At 42.9% G+C, this 21,364-nt stretch overlaps 1 protein-coding gene across 1 annotated transcript in view; it reads right to left on the reverse strand.

The window, feature by feature from the left end:
• Positions 1-21,364, reverse strand: part of CNKSR2 (connector enhancer of kinase suppressor of Ras 2) — a 203,610-nt gene that overhangs the window by 155,290 nt on the left and 26,956 nt on the right. Inside the window, exon 2 of the mRNA XM_084841747.1 lies at positions 5,490-5,653. Within this exon, the coding sequence (XP_084697873.1) occupies positions 5,490-5,653 (164 nt within the window). The remainder of the gene's footprint in view (positions 1-5,489; positions 5,654-21,364) is intronic.

Below are 21,364 nucleotides of genomic sequence, written 5' to 3' on the forward strand. Positions count from 1 at the left end.
GAATTCTTTGGGGGATTTTCCAGTGGAGAGAGCTAGTGATCCAGCCAGAACAGTGAGATGCAGAGGGCCATCGACTTGATTGCACCTGGGTGCCCTCTCCAGCACTGTAGAACCCACTCCGCTCCTTGGTATACTGGAGCTGCGGTCAATGAAATGGGTTGGATATCAGCTAGCATAAGGCTCGAAGCGAAGATGACCAAGCATGCTCTACAGCACATAATCATGTCTTTGTGGGCAACAAAGAAGGCTTATTTTGCTGCCTCCATTGCATCCTTGAGTAGCCATCCAGTGGGACTCTTCCTGGTGGTCCGAGGGTTGTTAACATCCTCCCCAGAAAATAGGGCCCTGACCCTGTTGAGGACCCGCTGTGACCTTTTTGCATCGCGCTTTGAGAACAAAATCATTGTCTCCACAGCGAACTTGGCACTGTTGTTATCACAGTTCCAGTTGAGGTGTCTGATGCCACATCTGCTTGATTTTGTGGGATCAGTTCCAGTTATTATTATTATTATTATTATTATTACTACTACTACTACTATTACTATCCTGCCTTTTTCCCAATACTGGGACTCAAGGCGGCCTTACAACATTAAAACTTCTACAATTAAAACCTATGAATAGAAATATAAATACAACTGTACAAAAGTTAAAAATGTAATTAAATAATCAATATTAAAATTGTAAAAATATTAAAACATTAAAAGACAACCACATTTTCACAGGTCCAGATTAGTTATCCCCAAAGGCCTGCTGGAACAAAAAAGTTTTTGCAAGCATGGTCTGGGAGAACAAAATGAAGCAGGACATAGGCTGATAGAATTTTGCCAAGACAACTCACTGTGCATAACAAACACTCTCTTCCAACAACCTAAGAGACAACTTTATACATGGACTTCACCAGACGGTCGACACCGAAATTCAGATTGACTACATCTTTTGTAGCCAAAGGTGGCGGACATCTATGCAGTTGGTAAAAACAAGACCTGGAGCTGACTGTAGTTCAGATCACAAACTTCTTATTGCACAATTTAGAATCAGACTAAAGAGAATAGGGAATCAGTTAGATATGAGCTCACAGATCAGTTAGATATGAGCTCACGAATATTCCTAATGAATATGCAGTGGAGGTGAAGAATGGATTTAAGGGACTAGATTTAGTAGATAGGGTCCCGGAAGAACTATGGACAGAAGTTCGCAACATTGTTCAGGAGGCGGCAGCAAAAAACGTTCCAAAGAAAAAGAAAACCAAGAAGGCAAGATGGCTGTCTGCTGAGACACTGGAAGCAGCCCATGAAAGAAGGAAAGCAAAAGGCAACAGTGATAGGGGGAGATATGCCCATTTAAATGCAAAATTCCAGAGGTTAGCTAGAAGAGATAAGGAATTATTTTTAAACAAGCAATGCGCAGAAGTGGAAGAAGATAATGGAATAGGAAGAACAAGAGACCTCTTCCAGAAAATTAGAAACATCGGAGGTAAATTCCAGGCAAAAATGGGTATGATCAAAAACAAAGATGGCAAGGACCTAACAGAAGCAGAAGAGATCAAGAAAAGGTGGCAAGAATATATGGAAGATCTGTATAGGAAGGATAATAATATCGGGGATAGATTTGACGGTGTGGTCAGCGAGCTAGAGGCAGACATCCTGAAGAGTGAGGTTGAATGGGCCTTAAGAAGCATTGCTAATAACAAGGCAGCAGGAGATGACGGTATCCCAGCTGAACTGTTTACAATCTTGCAAGATGATGCAGTCAAGGTGATGCATGCCATATGCCAGCAAATTTGGAAAACACAAGAATGGCAACAGATTGGAAAAAATCAACTTCTATCCCCATACCAAAAAAGGGAAGCACCAAAGAATGTTCAAACTATCGAACAGTAGCACTTATTTCACATGCCAGTAAGGTAATGCTCAAGATCTTGCAAGGCAGACTCCAGCAATTCATGGAACGAGAATTGCCAGATGTACAAGCTGGGTTTCGAAAAGGCAGAGGAACTAGAGACCAAATTGCCACTATCCACTGGATAATGGAGAAAGCCAGGAAGTTTCAGAAAAACATCTATTTCTGTTTTATTGGCTATTCTAAAGCCTTTGACTGTGTGGATCATCACAAATTGTGGCAAGTTCTTGGTGGTATGGGGATACCAAGTCATCTTGTCTGCCTCCTGAGGAATCTGTATAATGACCAAGTAGCAACGGTAAGAACAGACAACGGAACAACGGACTGGTTTAAGATTGGGAAAGGAGTACGGAAGGGTTATATACTCTCATCCTACCTATTCAACCTGTACGCAGAACACATCATGCGACGTGCTGGGCTTGATGAAGCCAAGGCTGGAGTTAAAATTGCTGGAAGAAACATTAACAATCTCCGATATGCAGACAATACCACTTTGATGGCTGAAAGTGAGGAGGAGCTGAGGAACCTCATGATGAAGGTGAAAGAAGAAAGTGCAAAAGTTGGCTTGCAGTTAAACCTTAAAAAAACCAAGATATGGCAACCAGCTTGATTGATAACTGGCAAATAGAGGGAGAAAACGTGGAGGCGGAGACAGACTTTGTCTTTCTAGGTGCAAAGATTACTGCAGACGCTGACTGCAGCCAGGAAATCAGAAGATGTTTACTTCTTGGGAAGACAGCAATGACAATCTTGATAAAATAGTTAAGAGCAGAGACATCACACTGACAACAAAGGTCCGCATAGTTCAAGCAATAGTAGTAACCTATGGCTGCGAGAGCTGGACCATAAGGAAGGCTGAGCGAAGGAAGATAGATGCTTTTGAACTGCGGTGCTGGAGGAAAATTCTGAGAGTGCCTTGGACTGCAAGAAGATCAAACCAGTCCATACTCCAGGAAATAAAGCCGGACTGCTCACTTGAGGGAATGATATTAAAGGCAAAACTGAAGTACTTTGGCCACATCATGAGAAGACAGGATACCCTGGAGAAGATGCTGATGCTAGGGAAAGTGGAAGGCAAAAGGAAGAGCGGCCGACCAAGGGCAAGATGGATGGATGATATTCTGGAGGTGACAGACTTGACCTTGGGGGAGCTGGGGGTGGCAACGGCCGACAGGAAGCTCTGGCGTGGGCTGGTCCATGAAGTCATGAAGAGTCGGAAGTGACTGACCAAATAAACAACAAACGAAAACATATCAAGGAGACTGCCACAGTTCCTGTGGTCTGATGATGCGGACAAGGTGCTTGCAGCAATGCGACCAACCACATGCCCTCTCAACCCATGCCCCTCTTGGCTAATAAAAGCTAGCAGAGGAGGTATGACTGGGTGGGTTCAGGGAGTGATAAATGTTTCCCTGTGGGAAGGGGTCGTCCCTGCTGTCCTTAAAGAGGGAGTGGTGCGGCCACTCCTGAAGAAGCCCACTCTGGACCAAACGGTATTAGACAACTACTGCCAAGTCGCAAATACCCCTTTCTTAGGGAAGGCGCTTGAGAGGGTTGTGGCAGAGCAACTGCAGGCACTCTTGGAGGATAATGATTATTTAGACCCATTCCAGTCTGGGTTTCAATCTGGTTATGGCCTGAATCAGCCTTGAGCACCCTGATGGATGACCTTTATTGAGAGAGGGACCAGGGGAGTGCAACCCTGCTAATTCTGCTTGATCTCTCATCGGCTTTTGATATCATCAGCCATGGCATCCTCCTGGATTGACTCCGTGGGATAGGTATCAGAGGCACTGTGTTACAGTGGTTATAGTCCTACCTACAGGGCCAATTTCAGAGACTAACATTGGGTGACTCTTCCTTGGCCACTTGGCAACTGAGCTATGGGGTGCCACAGGATACCATCTTGTCCCCAATATTTTTTAGCATCTATATGAAACCACTGGGAGCGGTCATTAGGGGATTTGAAGCCAAGTGCCATCAGTATGTTGATGACACACAGCTCTATCTCCCTGTGACACCTGAATCAGGAGACGCTGTGAATGTCCTGGACCAGTGCCTGAACTCAGTAATGGGCTGGATGAGGGCCAATAAACTGAAGCTGAATCCTGGCAAGACGGAAGCCATGTGGGTGAGTGGTTCCCAAGTCTGGGATATAGGCTCATTGCCTGTTCTGGATGGGGTTGCACTCCCTCTGAAAAATCAGGTCCATAGTTCAGGGGTACTCCTAGATCCATCACTGTTGCTGGAAGCCCAAGTGGCTGCTGCCGATCAGAGTGCCTTTTACCAGCTTCAGCTGGTTTGCCAGCTACGGCCTCCACTGGACAGGGATAGCTTGGCCACAGTGGTACAGACATCAGTAAGCTCAAGACTGGATTACTGCAATGTGCTCTATGTGGGGCTGCCCTTGAGGCTGGTCCGGAAGCTGGAGCTAGTGCAGAATACAGCAGCTTGGCTGTTGTTGGGAGCTGCCCCTTTTCAGCATGTAACTCCTTTGCTGAGGGAACTGCACTGGCTGCCTATTTGCTACTGGGCCAGGTTTAAGGTATTAGTACTAGTGCACAAAGCCCTGAACAACTTGGGACCAGGATATCTGAGAGAACGCCTCCTTCTTTACCAACCTGCCCAGTCACTGAGGTCATCGGAGGCTTGCTCCTGGTGGTTCCACATGGACCTATGGCCCGGTTGAAGTCCACCAGGAAGGCAGCCTTCAGCGTAGTGGCTCCCTTCCTGTGGAATTCCCTGCCTTTGGAGGTCAGTCAGGTGCCAACATTGTGCTGTTTTCGGTGCCTCCTGAAGACATTGCTATTTTGAAAGCCTTTCCCTGAGTGACCACCTGTGGTTTATTAAGTTCAGAATCTGTTCTTTTAAAATGTTTTAATTATGGGGTTTTATTCTTTTACCTTGTTGTACACCTCTCCAAAATCTTTGATGTGGAGCGGTATATAAATGTTGTAAATGAATAAAACAAATAAATAAACGTAAGATAATCTCCACACCACCACACACTCTCTTTCTTATATACTTAGGAGAATATATTAAGAGATTTCTTAAGACAGAAACAGTGTGGAGTAGTGATGATCGGGAGAGGGCAGAGGGAGAGGGCAGAGGGAGAGGGCAGAGGGCGGGCGGGCGGGCGGAAGAAAGAAAGAAAGAAAGAAAGAGTGGGGATGGTTCTGGCCCTGCACAGTGCCAGCTCTGGCCCTGAACTCTGCTGGCATGCAGCCCACAACAGAGTACTTCCAAGTGAATGTGGCCATCAGTAGAAAATAGGTTGCTCCCTCTTGGATCAGACAATGTGCCCTGCTATGTAATTTGAGAAGAAAGCATCTTGTTTGCAGCAGTAAAATGGCATACGGAGGATCTACAAAACAAGCAGTCATTCCCAGCTGTTTCTACCAAATAAGCAGTCATTCCCAGATTGATGAAAGACGTTGTTTGGAGAGGGCTAACATTAATCGTATATGACCAAGCTTAAAATTCCTGCCTTTCCAACTGTTTGTGTTGCGATTCATTTTTACCTTTATAGCTAAATCTTCCATTTCAGGAAAAAAATCCCAGTCCCTCCCATCTATCCCAAAGCAGTTTACCAATGCACAGAGTAAGTCAACTGCTTCCAAGATAAGTTCCTGATGGCCAATTCGAGTAACTCCCAGATCCTCCAGTTCTTGGTGAGTGATACGCAGTAGTTGGTCACCACCAATCTTCTCCCTCTCAAAATTCTTGATATACTGCTGCAGGCAGTCATCAAGACCTAGGACAAAAACAAAAAGTACAATCGTGAAGGGAAGAAAATATCATTTTGTACATGTAAAGTAAGACATTTGTAATATAAATTAGACAATAACCTGGTTTGCACATAACAATGAACTGGTTTGCACATTAATTAATCCATGGGGCTTCACAGCATGTGCTGGCCACCATTTTGAATATGGAAGCCGTGGCAGGTGCATATTGTGGCTTGTTGTGTCATGCAAACCTGGGTGGCATAGCTTAACCCTAGAGCAACCATCTCTTCTCCATAAAATCCAAGTTAGGCACCCACTACACCCCTTTTTCTGGAACTTTGTGCACTCTGAGAGCAATCCAGCAGGCAGATACTCTGCTTGACTTGTTCCTGAAGGCCCTGGGTTGGGTGCCTGCTTTTACACACTTGCACCCCACAACTCTACTGGTAAAGGCTTGCCATAGCCTGGGAATGCCAGTTCCACTTCAATTTTCTCTGCCACTGAAGATATCCATCTCCCCCCATTTCTGACATGCTTCTCAGCAAACTGGGATAGGTCAAAACACCCATTTCCCACTGTTAATCTTCCTCCCCCCACTCCATCCAGTCTCTCCTCCTTCTGGACTACCCTTCAGTAATTTGCCTTTTATTTTGATTTATCAATGAAGCCCCCTTTATGGAAAAGCTCTGTTTCTCTCTCCTGGGTACCCTACAAGGACATACCACTACTTTGAGCAAAGTAGCTCAGTGGCAAAGCACTTGCTTTGCATTCAGAAGGTCCCAGGTTCAATCCTTGGCATCTCCAGGTAGGGCTAGGAAAGAATCCTGACTGAAATCCTGGAGAGCTGCTGTCAGTCTGTGTTGACAATACTGGGCCAGACGGACCAATGGGCTGACTCTGACCTGATGTGCATGACACAGCGGATTACCATGGGTTAAATAACCCACGATGAACAGCTGTGCATGCCGGGTTCGTGTGGCTGCCATTTTGAATATGTGAACCCTGTCACCGTGGGTTATTCGAGGGTTAAACAACACTCGCATAACCCTTGATTAGTAGCAGGATGACGTGAGAATTGTTTTAACACTCAAATAACCTACAGGGCCTGGTTTCACATGACACAATGCAAGCCCAGATCACCCTGACCAGGTGTTGCCTATTCAAAATCGCGGCTGCACACCCCCAGCACATACCACAGCTCATCATCATTAATTCATTTTGTTAAATAACCCACAATGGCCCAGCCGTGTCATGCAAACCGCCCCTCGGTATAAGGCAACTTCCTATGTTTCTATGTACGCATGCTTGCACCTGCAGATCTGGTAAAATATGCTAGTTTCTGGGCCAGCTCTACCAGATCAACAGCAGCCTGTTCTCAAGTAGAATAGAGACAGGGCAAAAGAGGTGTTTCCCTCACACCAGTCTGAAACTATTCCACACAAGTTCCAGGGCTCGACCAAGGTACTAAAACCAGGCTATGGAAATAAGGGGAGACATGTGACAACATCCAGTTCGCAGTGCAGTAAAATATGTAATCTGAAGCAAGCAAAGAAACTGGCATAAGGTGTATTCTATCTATCCATAGATAAAATACTGGTATTTCATTGGCATTCATCAATAAAAGAGAAATACCATATTTCCGTGTGCTGGTACATCAAGATTACGGGCAGATAATCTAGAGCAATTACTAGAAAACAGTTCAAATTATTCTAAAATAATGGCATCACAAAACTATACAACCTTAACTAAATTGTCAAGTTATGATACAGAAAGGAAGCTGATACGTTACTCACTAACCTGGAGCGCTATCATCGTATTTGGAAAGAGTAAATGCCCATGTAAATTAATCTGGATCAAAGCTAAGAAGAAAACATGAAAGATCTGTACTAGAGGCATCTACCCCTGACTAAATCACATATGACCAAGGGCCAAACTAGATTATATGCAATCATATGAATGACTTTTAAAAATTAAATAACAGAATGAACCCTGCTGGATCAGACCAAAGGTTTATCTAGTCCACCACTCTCTTCCCACAGTGGCCAACCAGATGCCCATGGGAAGCCCACAAGCAGGTCACGCATGCAATAGATTATGTGTGTGTGGGGGGGGTATCAATCAGGATTGGGACACTGACAAGGAGTGGTTGGAGGCTTAACTCTTTGCCCCCCACTACAGTCCTGATCAATATAAGGTCCTGATCAATATAAGGTCCTGATCCAATGTAGTCCACATTGCATGAAAAGCTTCCTTTTTTCCCCCTTCATTTTTCTAAGACTTTTTCTTTGACAGTTTACATGAAGTCCTAATATCCTCTATACTTCTCACAGCTCTTTAGAGTTCCAGCTCTGGATGAATACAAACCTTGCATCAGTGGATCAGATTAAACATTCTAAAGATGTTGGTATGCCTGACATTTTTTATACGGAACCAATTCATTGTCTATATTAATGGGGTCCTCTAACAGTGCGGTCAAGGACATATATGCATCTTTCTGGTTTTATTAACTTCAAACACTTAAGATATAGCTGGGATCAAAGAAAGTTCTATGGGGGGTTTAAGGCAATGCTTAATTTGTCAATTTATTATACTTCGTTATGTCTTCATGTATGCTAAAAAAAATTAAATACACAAAGAAATAGAATTAAAAAGATAAATCATACTTTGTCAACCACAAACATTTCAATTGTTTTAGGAATATGTGCATTTGATAATAGAAATTAAAATGTGGAAAATACTCTAAAATAAATGGATTCAATTCCATTTATATGTATGAAAGATTTTATTTTACTATACTTTTTTTCTCAGTGGGAAACAAATGTGCTAAAATTGGGGCTCAGGTATAATTCTATTTATTTACTTATTTGTTTTATTTAAGACATTTTAATGCGGCTTTTCAGGTGAATCTCACAAATCTGCATTTACTATACAGTCACAACGGTTCTGTTATTTCACCTAAAGCTGTGACCTGTATACACTAAAAATACTGATGTGCTCAAAAAGAAGCAAATGAGTCTTCATGGTAAACTGTTATGTCATTAAATATGTAAAACAGGGACAGGCAACCTGGTAACCTCCTATAATTCCTGACTATTGGCCATGCTGGCTGGAGCTGATTGGAGTTATAGCCCAAAACATCTGAAGGATTCTAGGTTTCCTGCCTCTGACCCACAGTACCAAGCATTTAGAACCCTTGGAATGAAAGTAACTTTTAAAAAATGAAGTGCAAGGAAGTAAAATAATATAATCACATAGTATATAATAAATTGGAACAAGAACGGAAAAAATTGGCATGGTATTTGATACCATAGGCCTTTTTGGCAAACTAAGCAAAGAAGCTTCTCAAATGTTGCTTTAGCAGTAATTTGAAAATATTCATTCAACATTCTACTTAGGTGAACATAAATGATATTCTCTTAAATGTTTAGTAGTACACTTTTTCAAGAGGGAACAAGATTGTGCAAACCGTAGACATTGCTTCCTTTAAATGTCAACTGCCAATGTAAAGGAAGTGAACATTTTCACCCTGTTCACACACTACCAGAAGTTCCACAAAATTGAAGAGGGGTGCTTTTATAGCTTTGTGGAATGACACCTCCTCTATTTCACCTCAGCAGTGCTGCAAATACAGTCTATATGCTTCAAATAGACAGGGATATGCAACAAATAAGACTATGAACGGGTATCTGCACAGAAAAAATATTCAAAAAAAAAGTGATCCCATCCATGTGCTACAGAGGAAAGCAGAAAAATCTTCAATATCCATCTAACCTAGGTAGAAAAAATCCTGCCCAAACCTAATCTGCAGACAGACTCTGAGCCTGAGGAAAAAACCCTTCCATTTCTTCTTCCCAACATGCTGTCAGTCGGTCACAGATGCTCAGGATGAAATGGGAAAAATGCTTTCCTGACTTAAGTGAAGTACCAGGAGACAACAATCACAAATATAATCTTCATACATTTGTCCAGTTCTGACTTCTTTGCCACATTAGACACATACCCTTGGAACAAAATCAGTGTAGAAAATTTCCAAAACAACAATTTCCAGTGCTTTATTTTTCCATGGAAAATTCTCCATTTCATAAGTTCGTTAGTAAAAATGAATGTATGCCAACAGCACATGCAATACTGTATTGTATTTGCAATACTGAAACCTACTTGGCAGTTTCAAAGTTGTAATTAGTATTTTTCAGATGTATTTAATATTTAATTAATTTTTTATCCCTAGCATACATACATACATGTCATTAAAATGCATATATGTGTCAGAGTAAAATGGAACTAATAAATAGCGACAGCAAAACTGAAGGTGCCCCAACAACCTTAGTAGAAGAGAATTTAATGCTGTTGAAATAGATGAGAGGTTGTCAGCATATCATGCCCGCTTCTTTGGGTTGCTAAAATTAATTAGTGTGTCAACAGTTTCAGCACCTTTGGTTTTTTTTCTTAAATTTAAACCGTGTACGAGAAGTATTGTCTTTAAATTTTTAGAAGTCTTTCAATAAAAATTTCTACGTATACAACTTCTAAATCATAATATGTGATTTAATTATTTAATTTCCCCCCTCAAATATTTCAGGTCAAATACTTGTGGTGTATTTGGACAAATAATTACCATTGGGTATTGTTTTTCCAGTAGTAACATATGGCTGTGAGAGCTGGACTATAAGGAAGGCTGAGCACCGAAGAATTGATGCTTTCAAACTGTGGTGCTGGAGAAGACTCTTACGAGTCCCCTGGACTGCAAGGAGGTCAAATCAGTCCATCCTAAAGGAAATCAACCCTGAGTGCTCATTGGAAGGACAGATACTGAAGCTGAAGCTCAAATATTTTGGCCACCTAATGCAAAGAGAAAACTCTCTGGAAAAGACCCTGATGCTGGGAAAGACTGAAGGCAAAAGGAGAAGGAGACGGCAGAGGATGAGATGGCTAGATAGCATCACTGATGCAATGAATATGGACTTGAGCACGCTCCGGGAGAGAGCGCAGGACACGAAGGCCTGGCGTGCTATGGTCCATGGGGTCACGAAGAGTCAGACACGACTGAACGACTGAACAACAACAAGGGTAGGGGTAGGCCAAAGATGGCCCTCCAGATGTTTTGGTCTACAGCTCCCATCAGCTCTAGGGATGATGGGGTTGTAGGCCAAAACATCTAGAGGGCCACAAGTTGCCCACCCCTGCTCTAGGTCATCAGAACATTTTCCAATGCAAACTGCAAATTTCCAATGAAAATGACCCTATGCAAATTAATCTAATTTGCATTGAAAATTTTTCTGGAAAACCAACATCACTGAACAATATGGGCAAAGTATAAATGAAATTTCATTATATGGAGCAGTGCTGATTCCAGGCTTGAAGGAACCTTCAGCATAACATCCTCTAATGGTAGGTTTACCTGTTGGTGGGCAGGGGTATGCAGCAGCCCTTTAAATCTGACAGTAGCTGCCATTTAAATTCTTATTTAATTATCTAGAGTGCCCCTTAGATAGCATCACTTGGGGCATTTAGGAAAATTTAAATAGTGGACCTCAGTGGGCCATGACACTATGTTGGTGGTGCTCCAGGGCCCTGTAGGAAATTTAAATGGTGGATCCAAATGGACTACCAGAAATGTGAGGCCAAGGGCAGACATCTGCCAGGAATCTGGATCGCCTGCAATTGTCTGAGGATGATGGATGCTGATGCCATCCCTGACACAGTCAAACTATTGGCCCATCTAGCCAGATTTTGTCTACCCTACCTGGCAGGAGCTCTCTAAGATATAAGATATAAAAGGCAAGCTTTCCCAGTCTTGTTACTTGAAGTCCACTGAACTAAATATTTCAGGGACTTACATTTGCAAAGTATAGGCTCTACAACTGAGCTATTGTCAGGTTATTATCCTGAAGGCAAGCAGTCAATTTCATTAGCAGTCAAGCAGGTGGCATTTCCACACCAGCATCAGACCTTTCTAGGGAGTGTGATGTGGCCATGGAGATGCCTCATGTGATTAGAAAGTGAGGCATATCTACCAGTATTTTATGTTAGGGTGGTGACAACATGCAGAGGTATCTCACAGAGGCCTTTCCACATAATGTGTACTGTGGAGACACTTTAGAAGCATGGAGATAAAATAAGCAGGGATATACCAGCTTAAGAAGACAGAAAACGGTGACCATAGTTTATGAGATTCCATTTTGCATATGTGCTGAATAAAGCATCCTAATTATATTTTTAGTTCAGAGCCCATTTTCATTCATCAGAACTTGATACTTGAGACATCTATTAAATTCTCAGACATCTGTTCTACAAGCAAGTGTTAAATGCCTGCTAGAAAAGTAGTAACTGTCTTTTGGAATAATGTTTCTAAGTTAATGCCATAAATTAACACTACCCTGGCAACTCAGTGTTTTTACTAAACCTTAAAGTTCTTTTGATGCACAGGATTTAATTACTGCACTGAAGTCCAATTTCATCAATTGCAATATGCAACCAAGTAGGACACATAGTTCTTGGCCTCACATTAAAACTAGAATGATTTAATATGATAGTTTTATAGCAGTATGTTACATTTTTAGTTTATTACTAGTAGAGAATTTTGCTTTGTTCCATGAAGCAATTGCTTCATAATGAGAGAGCAAACTATAAATTATTTCTGAATATAATGGGAAAATAAGGTTAAGAGCTTTGAACCAGCAGCATGTGCAATGACTTTGTAACAGGCCAAGTACTGTCTAGCAAATGCAGTGTTAAAACTAACAAAAGTCTATTCAGTTTACTCCACTCCGTTGTTTAATGATTTGGTCATTTCCAAGATGCAGCTGTGCAAACAATCTTTCATGTCTAGCTACTTATCAATGGATCTTAGTCCTTAATCTGCCCATCCCTCTCTTACTTAATAAGAGAAAGTTTATGAGAAAAATCAAGAGTTTTACACATAAGATTATGCTGAAAACATTCTAAAATCATTTAGTAGGATCATTCCATTTTCATTTAGAGTCACTGTACAAATAGCAAATGTCAAAAGGGCCATATTAGACTGTAGCATCTTAGAGGCTAAAAAGATGCTTAAAACATTTCAAGCCACTAGGTATGTGAATCTCCTAGATTTCAGGGAATAAGTAACTGAGTACTGATTCTTTCCAAATAACTTGAATTATCTGGAGTATCTTAACTGGTGCATATGCACGTTTCAAAGTGTTTTTAATATGGCAAGACTGATTTCAAATGAAGTGAAAATTTTAAAACTCCCAGGCAGAAATTCATGTTTGTGAACAATGTTGCAATTTTAATTCATACAGAAGTACCGAGTGGTATAATTGCTTCCTTCAGCAAATCAGTAATTCACTTATTGCAACTGCAGGAAACTGTATTTAAGGTTCTTCTACAGCACAAAGGATTCTTCTCCAACATATTGCTAACACACTGAAACTACTACAAGGAGGGGGAAAAAAGTTGTTATACTATTTGCACAATGTGTGCAGATCTATGATTATATCCCTTGTACAGACTTCACAAAATTCCAAGGAAATCAGAAAAGAACTAAACAGGTAAAATGAAGAACATGCGTAATTGTTTAAGTACCCAGTGCAAATTGGCACATTCCAAATTCCAATCTAGCTACAGAAAAGTTCCATTCTTATATATACAGATGTAGAATTAGAATTAAATGTAATAATAGGAGGAAGATTTACAATTATCATGCACTGGAAATCCAGCAGTTAGCTTTTGGAGTATGAATGATTGCTAGATTTGCTACAGAAGGTTGGCTAGATTTTAATAACTGAAACAACAACAAAAGCACCTCCATTATATAAGGCACTTCTTTGCATCGAACAGGACTCCCTGTCCTGGTTCACGTTACAATAATCCAGGACAGTGTGCTTGTAACACTGCCCGATCACCTTTGGTCTGTGATTTCTTTAGCAAGACATGCAAACCCAGACCTCTGTCTTGTCTCTCCCCAACAGGCCAGAAATGTAACTCATGGCTTGTTGTTGGGTTGTTCCTCTGTCAGGGGAGAGACATGCCAGAGGTCCAGATTCACATCTCATGCTAAACAGACCACAGACTGAAAGTCTGTGGTTTTAGCCACTCCCACTTGCAGCACGAGCAATTAGGCAGAGATTATGAGCATGCTGGTCATAAGGAAGGGGCCCTGGCTTATCATGATGTGCGAACTTTCCCCTTTCCTTTTCTCCTAAGCTTTAAAGTCAATCATTATATTAATTTAGAGCACAATCCTACAGGATTGATGCTCGTTAGATGGAGGGCTCTGATCTCAGAGCCTCCATCTATCCTAAGCCGTACCACCAAGGGTCAGGCAGGGTGAGAGAAGCGTCAGAAGCTTATACAGCCTCCCCATTCTCCTTTGTTGTAGTTTGAGCACCTCCTTTGTGGATCTGGTCACTCTGGTGGATCCACATGCCCTCCTCTCCCCTGCATACCTGACCCACTGACATACCCCCTTTCCTCCCTTCCCATCTTCTTCTAAAGTTGTGACACCAACCTCAGGAGAGAAACCACTGCAGAGCTTTTCAAGCAGGAATTTTCCCCTCCAAGGACACAGCTCTGTCTACAGCCTTGAAGAGGAAAATCCACAGTATCTTATGGCCCCTTCATACACTGTCTAGGGGCCATAGGATATTGTGGATTGCTCTCAATATTATTGCTCTCTTAATATTACTGCTGCAAAATGATTTTTTTTCTTTTATAAAAACAGTTAAAAAAATAATATGTAATATGTGAAACAGCCACCAATACTCAGATCCTTCAGCAAGCTGGGAATATTGGCCCCTGTCACAGGGATGTTTTGAGGATACAACAAATCTTATCATGAAGAAAGATGCTGTGAATGGTGTGGACAATTCAAAGATACTTTTAAAACAAGCAAACCTCTACATACATATGAAGTGAACTCACTTATTTATTTATTCATTCATTCATTCATTTCATTTCTATACCGCCCAATAGCCGAAGCTCTCTGGGCGGTTCACAAAAATTAAAACCAAACAACACACAATAAAACAATTTAAAATATATAGAACATTAAAACCACAATATAACAATACAACCACAATAAAACCTAGCACCAGTGCAGGAGTTTAAAATACAGATTTAAAACAGCAAAGATAAAAATTTAGAAAGCTAAAATGCTAAAATGCCTGGGAAAATAAAAAAGTCTTCACCTGGCGCCGAAAGGAATACAATGTAGGCGCCAGGTGAACCTCACTAGGGAGCTCATTCCAGAGCCGGGGTGCCACAGCAGAAAAAGCCCTCCTCCTAGTAGCCACCCGCCTCACTTCCTATGGCAGGGGCTCACGGAGAAGGGCCGCTGATGATGATCTTAAGGTCCGGGCAGGCACATATGGGAGGAGGCGATCCTTCAGGTAACCTGGCCCCAAGCCGTTAAGGGCTTTGAATGTTAACACCAGCACTTTGAATCGGGCCCGGAAATGGACTGGCAGCCAGTGCAGCTGGAAAAGTACTGGCGTAATATGAGCTCGCAGGCCAGTCCCTGTTAACAATCTTGAGGCCCTATTTTGGACCAGCTGAAGTTTCCGGACTGTTTTCAAAGGCAGCCCCACGTATAACGCATTGCAGTAATCCAGACGAGAAGTTATCAGAGCATGGATAACTGTAGCTAGGCTATCTCTGTCCAGATAAGGGCGTAGTTGGTATACCAGCCTAAGCTGATAAAAAGTCCTCCGTGCCACTGAGTTCACCTGTGCCTCAAGTGACAGTTCTGGATCAAAGAGCACCCCCAAACTACGAACCTGATCCTTTAGGGGGAGTGCAACCCCCTCCAGAACAGGTTGAATATCACCTAGCCGGGCAGACGAACCACCCACTAACAGTACCTCCATCTTGTCTGGATTGAGTTTCAGTTTATTGGCCCTCCTCCAGTCCATTACTGTGCCCAGGTACGGATTCAGAACAGCCACTGCCTCACCTGGTTTTGATGAGAAAGAGAGGTAGAGCTGGGTGTCATCTGCATATTGATGGCACCTCAGCCCACACCTCCGGATAACCTCCCCCAGCGGTTTCATGTAGATGTTAAACAGCATGGGGGATAAAATAGAGCCCTGTGGAACCCCATGGCACAATTGCCATGGCACAGAGCAATAATCCCCCAGCACCACCTTCTGGAATCGGCCATCCAAGTAGGAGCGGAACCACTGTAGTGCAGTGCCTCCAACTCCTAACCCAGACAACCTATCCAGAAGGATACCATGGTCGATGGTATCGAAAGCCACTGAGTGGTCCAGGAGAATCAACAGGGTCGCACTCCCTCTGTCCCTCTCCCGGCAGAGGTCATCCCACAGGGCGACCAAGGCAGTTTCCGTTCCAAAACCAGGCCTGAAGCCCAATTGAAATGGATCTAGATAATCTGTTTCATTCAACAGTGCCTGGAGCTGTCCTACAACCACCCACTCAAGCACCTTGCCCAGGAAGGGGATGTTGGCCACTGGCCTATAATTGTTAACATCCTCTGGGTCCAGGTTAGGCTTTTTCAGGAGTGGTCTAATTACTGCCTCTTTTAAAGCGGCAGGCACCACTCCCTCTCTCAAGGAGGAATTTACAACCTCCTGGACCCAGCCGGACAACCCCTCCTTGTTTGATTTAATAAGCCATGAAGGGCAAGGGTCAAGCACACAAGTGGTCGATCAGACTTGGTCAAGCACCTTGTCTGCATCCTCAGGCCTCAGTAACTGAAACTCATCCAATAAAACTGGATCAGACGGTGCTCTGAACGCCTCTACCAATGGAACTGCATTAATGGTGGTGTCCAATTCATGACGAATCTGAGCGACTTTATCCTCAAAGTGCTGTGCAAACTTGTCACAACGTGCTACCGAGGGTTCCACCATCTCTCTCCCTGGCCCAGAATGTAACAGGCAGCGAACCACTCGGAAAAGCTCTGCTGGACGACACTGAGAAGATGCAATGCTGGTGGAAAAGAACTGTCTCTTTGCCACCCTCACCGCCACAGAGTAGGCTCGATAGTGGGCTCTTACCTGTGTTCGGTCAGACTCAGCACGCGTTTTCCTCCACCTGCGTTCTAGCCGTCTCCCCTCTTGCTTCATTGCCCTCAGCTCAGGTGTATACCAAGGAGCTGGCCGGGCTCTGCTCAGAGGGAGAGGGAGCTTGGGCACGATGGTGTCAACCGCCCGAGTCATCTCTGCATTCCACAGAGCGACCTGGGCTTCGACAGGAGCACCAGCCATACCAGCAGGAAAATCCCCTTGAGCCCTCTGGAATCCATCGGAATCCATTAATCTCCAGGGGCGGACCATTTTAATAGGTCCCCCACCCTTGCAGAGGGGAAAGGCTGCCAGAAGTCTAAACCTCAGCAGGAAGTGATCTGACCATGACAAAGGGAGAGATGTTAATTCCTCCACTTTCAGATCACCATCCTCCTGCCCAGTCAAGAAAACCAGATCAAGCGTGTGTCCTTTTATATGCGTTGGGCCGATGACATGTTGGGACAGCCCCATGGTTGTCATGGCAGCCATGAAGTCCTGAGCCGCCCCGGACACAGCGGCCTCAGCATGGAAGTTGAGATCCCCCAGGACCATCATCCTAGGGGTCCTCAACACCAAGTCCGAGACCACCTCCGTCAGCTCAGGCAGGGAGTCTGATGGGCAGCGGGGTGGGCGGTACACCAACAGAATCCCTAATCTGTCCCGGGTATCCAACACAAGGTACAAACACTCAAGATCTGCACTCGAATGAGCAGGAAGCCTGGAGAGGGAGATTGAATTCCTATAGACCACGGCAACCCCCCCTCCCCGACCCTCAAGTCTGTGTTGGTGCTGCACTGAGTACCCAGGAGGGCACAGCTGGGAGAGTGACCCCTCCCAGTTCCCCCACCCAGGTCTCAGTAATACATGCCAGGTCAGCCCCCTCATCCACAATCAAATCATAGATGAGGGAGATTTTATTTTGTGCCGACCTGGCATTCAGCAGCAGCACCACCAGACCTGAGGGCAGACTGGTAAGGCTGCCAGGAACCATCAGGTTGGAGGAAGAACCAGAAGAGGGGACAGCTGTAAGGTGTCTAGCCCCTCTTCTCCTCAGCTGGCCTGTTAATCCCCCAACGCCATACCTCCCCCTGCCCGTGACCACAGTTATGGTGGCACCTCCCCGACCCCCTGAGTTGCCCAATAGTCCTCCCAGGCACGTATTAAAATGTTAGGGTATAAAATGCACAACCGTTTAAAAGAATATAAAAGAGAAGAGATAAAAGAGAACAGCAGCTAAGAAGGAGCAGATAAAGTCCACGTTTGCCACGTCCACTTACCCAGTACTGGTACTTCAGCATCTCAAGCAGTAGTTTTGATTAACCCTGACTCTTTAACTAAGACACCTCAGGTTCTTAGGATCTTGGGCATGCAAAGTATATATATGGCACAGCACCTGCTGAGGTCTTTCCCCAGTAGAGGCCAGACTAAGCCTAATGGAGAACTCTATACATGTGCTCTTGCCAGCAGCTGGGCATTAATGGTTATAGGATTATTCTTGACTGGGAGGCCAACATTTTAGGCTCACTGCCTGTGGAGTTAATGGATTCATTTATGCTTCTGCACTTTTCTATTCAAAGAATTATCTACTGAATGTAAATAATGATTTGTATGCAACATATATAGTGTGGTCAGACTTGGAACTGAGGAGAGGGAGTGCCAGATACTAGGAGGCGAATCTGAACTTTTATATTCTGAGAATCAGAAATGGTTAGGAGATTGGGAATGTTATGCCTATATTAGGCCATGATTTAGCTGTCTGTAATACAGTAAGTGATGGTTTTACTAGCACAGTTATCAGTAATGCAGTCTGTCTCGTCTTGGCCTAAAGCAGCTTTCCCCAAGCTGGTACCTTCCAGATCTGTTGGACTACAACTCCCAACATCCCCAACCAGCATGAATGGCACCAGGTTGAGGAAGGTTGGCCTAGATAGTCTTTTCTGAACATTAGTGTCCAGAGACTTTAAGCAAGTTCCAATTTTTGAACCAGTATTATTGTATTAAAAGTGGGACCTGCAAATAAAGTTGCGGCATGGAGTCCTTCTATTTGGGATTTACTTATTTTATCTCTTACATTTTAGATCACCCAATAACCAAAGTTCTCTGGACAGTGTACAAATAAATTAAACATATAAAAACAATAGAACAGCACAAGATAAAACTACCAGTGGAGATAAAATAATATAGCACATAATAAAATCAAAAGTAAAACCAGCACCAGAGAGAAAACATTGCAAAGATCTAAAAGCATGAGAACAGTTTCTAAAATGCCTCAAAAAATAAAAAGGTCTGCAAGCTTCTCTATTCCACTGCCCTCAGTTCAATTTTCTGTCTCCCCCCGTCCCTCAGCACTCCATGCCCATTAAACCTGCTCAGTCCTCACTGGACTTGAGGTGATTATGTCTAAAGATCTTTTGTACTTCTGCAAACCTTGAAGTTCCCCTAAGCCATTTTGGCTACATAAGGATGAGCATTCAGAAAATTGGGATTGCGATTAGTCTACATGATTGTTTATCCCTAAGTGTTACTCTCTCACACACAAACACACACATTAAATAATGATGTGAATAATATGCTCCATTTTGCTCCCTTATCAGACCGTGCCAAGTAAAAAGTATTAACTAGTATTGTTTATTGTTAAAATTGAAAATATTACTAAAAGTTTAGGCTCAGCCATAATTTATATAGCAGTATTTTTGTTCATCTATATTATTTATTAACAATCATATACGTTAAGTAATATTTTAAATATTAATATCAGACAATGCAAATGACAATAACATTTTGTATTTTGCACATATTGCAGGCTGGGCTGAAACACAAAGCAAAGCAATATTTAAGTTTCACCTTTGAGGTCTAAGTAAGAAACATGATGCTGTGCCAAGGAAACAGCAGCAGCAGCAGCAGCAGCGCTTTTAAGACTGAAGTTTCAAAGGTTATTTAGGCTTTTTATAAAAACAAACTTAAACCCTATTTGTAGCTTACGATACACAGAACCCTCCATGCCCCTCGTATTCAGAAATCGGAAATGTTACATTTTATTTGTAGGGAGAAAGACAGACAGACAGACAGAGAAAAAGAAAAGCCCACCTAGAAATTCCCAGCATTCCCCAGCCAGACATGCTGGCTGGGGAATGCTGGGAGCTGTAGAACTTTTTTCTGTCTAAACATGTATAGGATTGTGCCTCTAATTACCTAAGCAAAAGTATAAACTTTGAGTGCACTCTCCATTCACTGATGGCCATTTTGAGTTCCAATAGTCTATGCTTTAATTAGGTACTAACCACTCACACACACTGAGAGACACACGCACACACAGAGACAGTCACACACAGACAAAACCTATCTATCTATCTATCTATCTATCTATCTATCTATCTATCTATGTGGGTGAGTGTGTGTGTGTGTATGTATATGCATATGTATATGTATATATATATATATATATGTGTGTGTGTGTGTATGTGTGTGTGTGTATGATATATAGTACCATGACCACCACCCCTGACAAATAATCTGGATTTTCTATTGCTATTGCATCTTCAAGTCAATTCTAGGAAGGGACTATTGGTCTGTAGCCCTCAAAGTCTGTCTATGTATGCTCAAACCAGTGAAATCTGAGAGAAACAAAATGAAGACCACAATCAAACTAACTCACAGAACCATGCTTGATATAGAATATTTACAAATGAACTATTTTTACCTCCTTATTGAGATTCTTTTTCCTGTCACAGCTTTCTTCAGAATGCCTGTTGTTTAAAGCCAACGGAATATAGTTATGTTCTTTTGCTTAAAATGAATTCCAACACTTACAGACCAATCTACGTGGGGTTACCCTTGAAGACGGTTCGGAAACTGCAGCTGGTACAGAACGCGGCGGCTCGCCTGATTAAAGGCAGCCGCTGGCGAGATCACATCACTCCAGTGCTGAAGGAGTTGCACTGGTTACCAGTTGTTTTCCGGGCCAAATTCAAGGTGTTGGTTTTGACCTTTAAAACCCTATATGGTTCCGGCCCAGCCTATCTTAAGGAGCGCCTCCAGCAGCACCAGACAGGCCGCTTAACAAGATCAGCCTCGGATGGCCTTCTCTCTGTCCCATCAGCCAGGACAGCTAGACTGGTGGGGACGAGGGAGAGGGCCTTTTCTGTGGTGGCCCCCACTCTGTGGAACTCCCTCCCTAGGGAACTCCGTCATGCCCCCTCTTTAATGAGCTTCCGTCATGCATTAAAAACGTTGTTGTTCAGGCAGGCATTTGGGGTGGGTTAGGGTATTTTAGGAAATGTTTTTATTGTAGATAAAAACTGTTTAAACTGTTTTTATTGTATGTTGTACATCGCCCAGAGTGGCTGGGTGACCAGCCAGATGGGCGATTAATAAATTTAATAATAAATAAATAAATAAATAAATCCAGCTAGGACTAGCACAGCCTTCTCCAACCTAGTGCTCTCCAGATGTGTTAGACTGTAAATCCCATAATTTCCAGCCAGCATGGCCTATGGCAAATACAGGAAATAACCTCTCTATTAATGTTCTTGGTATTTTCTAATGTATACAATGCTTGATGCCTTATTTCTGAAGTTTGCTATAATGGACACCCATTAAACAACTGTCATAAAAGTCTTCCTGACACCTTTCAGAATGCTAGACAATAACTTTATTGTCTCCAATATTTATTGGCTCTAGTTGTCTTCAACTAGAACAGAGCTCCACCCAGATACAAGTAGGTCCAGT

Source organism: Heloderma suspectum, chromosome 3, assembly GCF_057233095.1.
Source record: "Heloderma suspectum isolate Gila_16-S chromosome 3, 16-S_ref, whole genome shotgun sequence".
Taxonomy (NCBI): Eukaryota; Metazoa; Chordata; class Lepidosauria; order Squamata; family Helodermatidae; genus Heloderma; species Heloderma suspectum.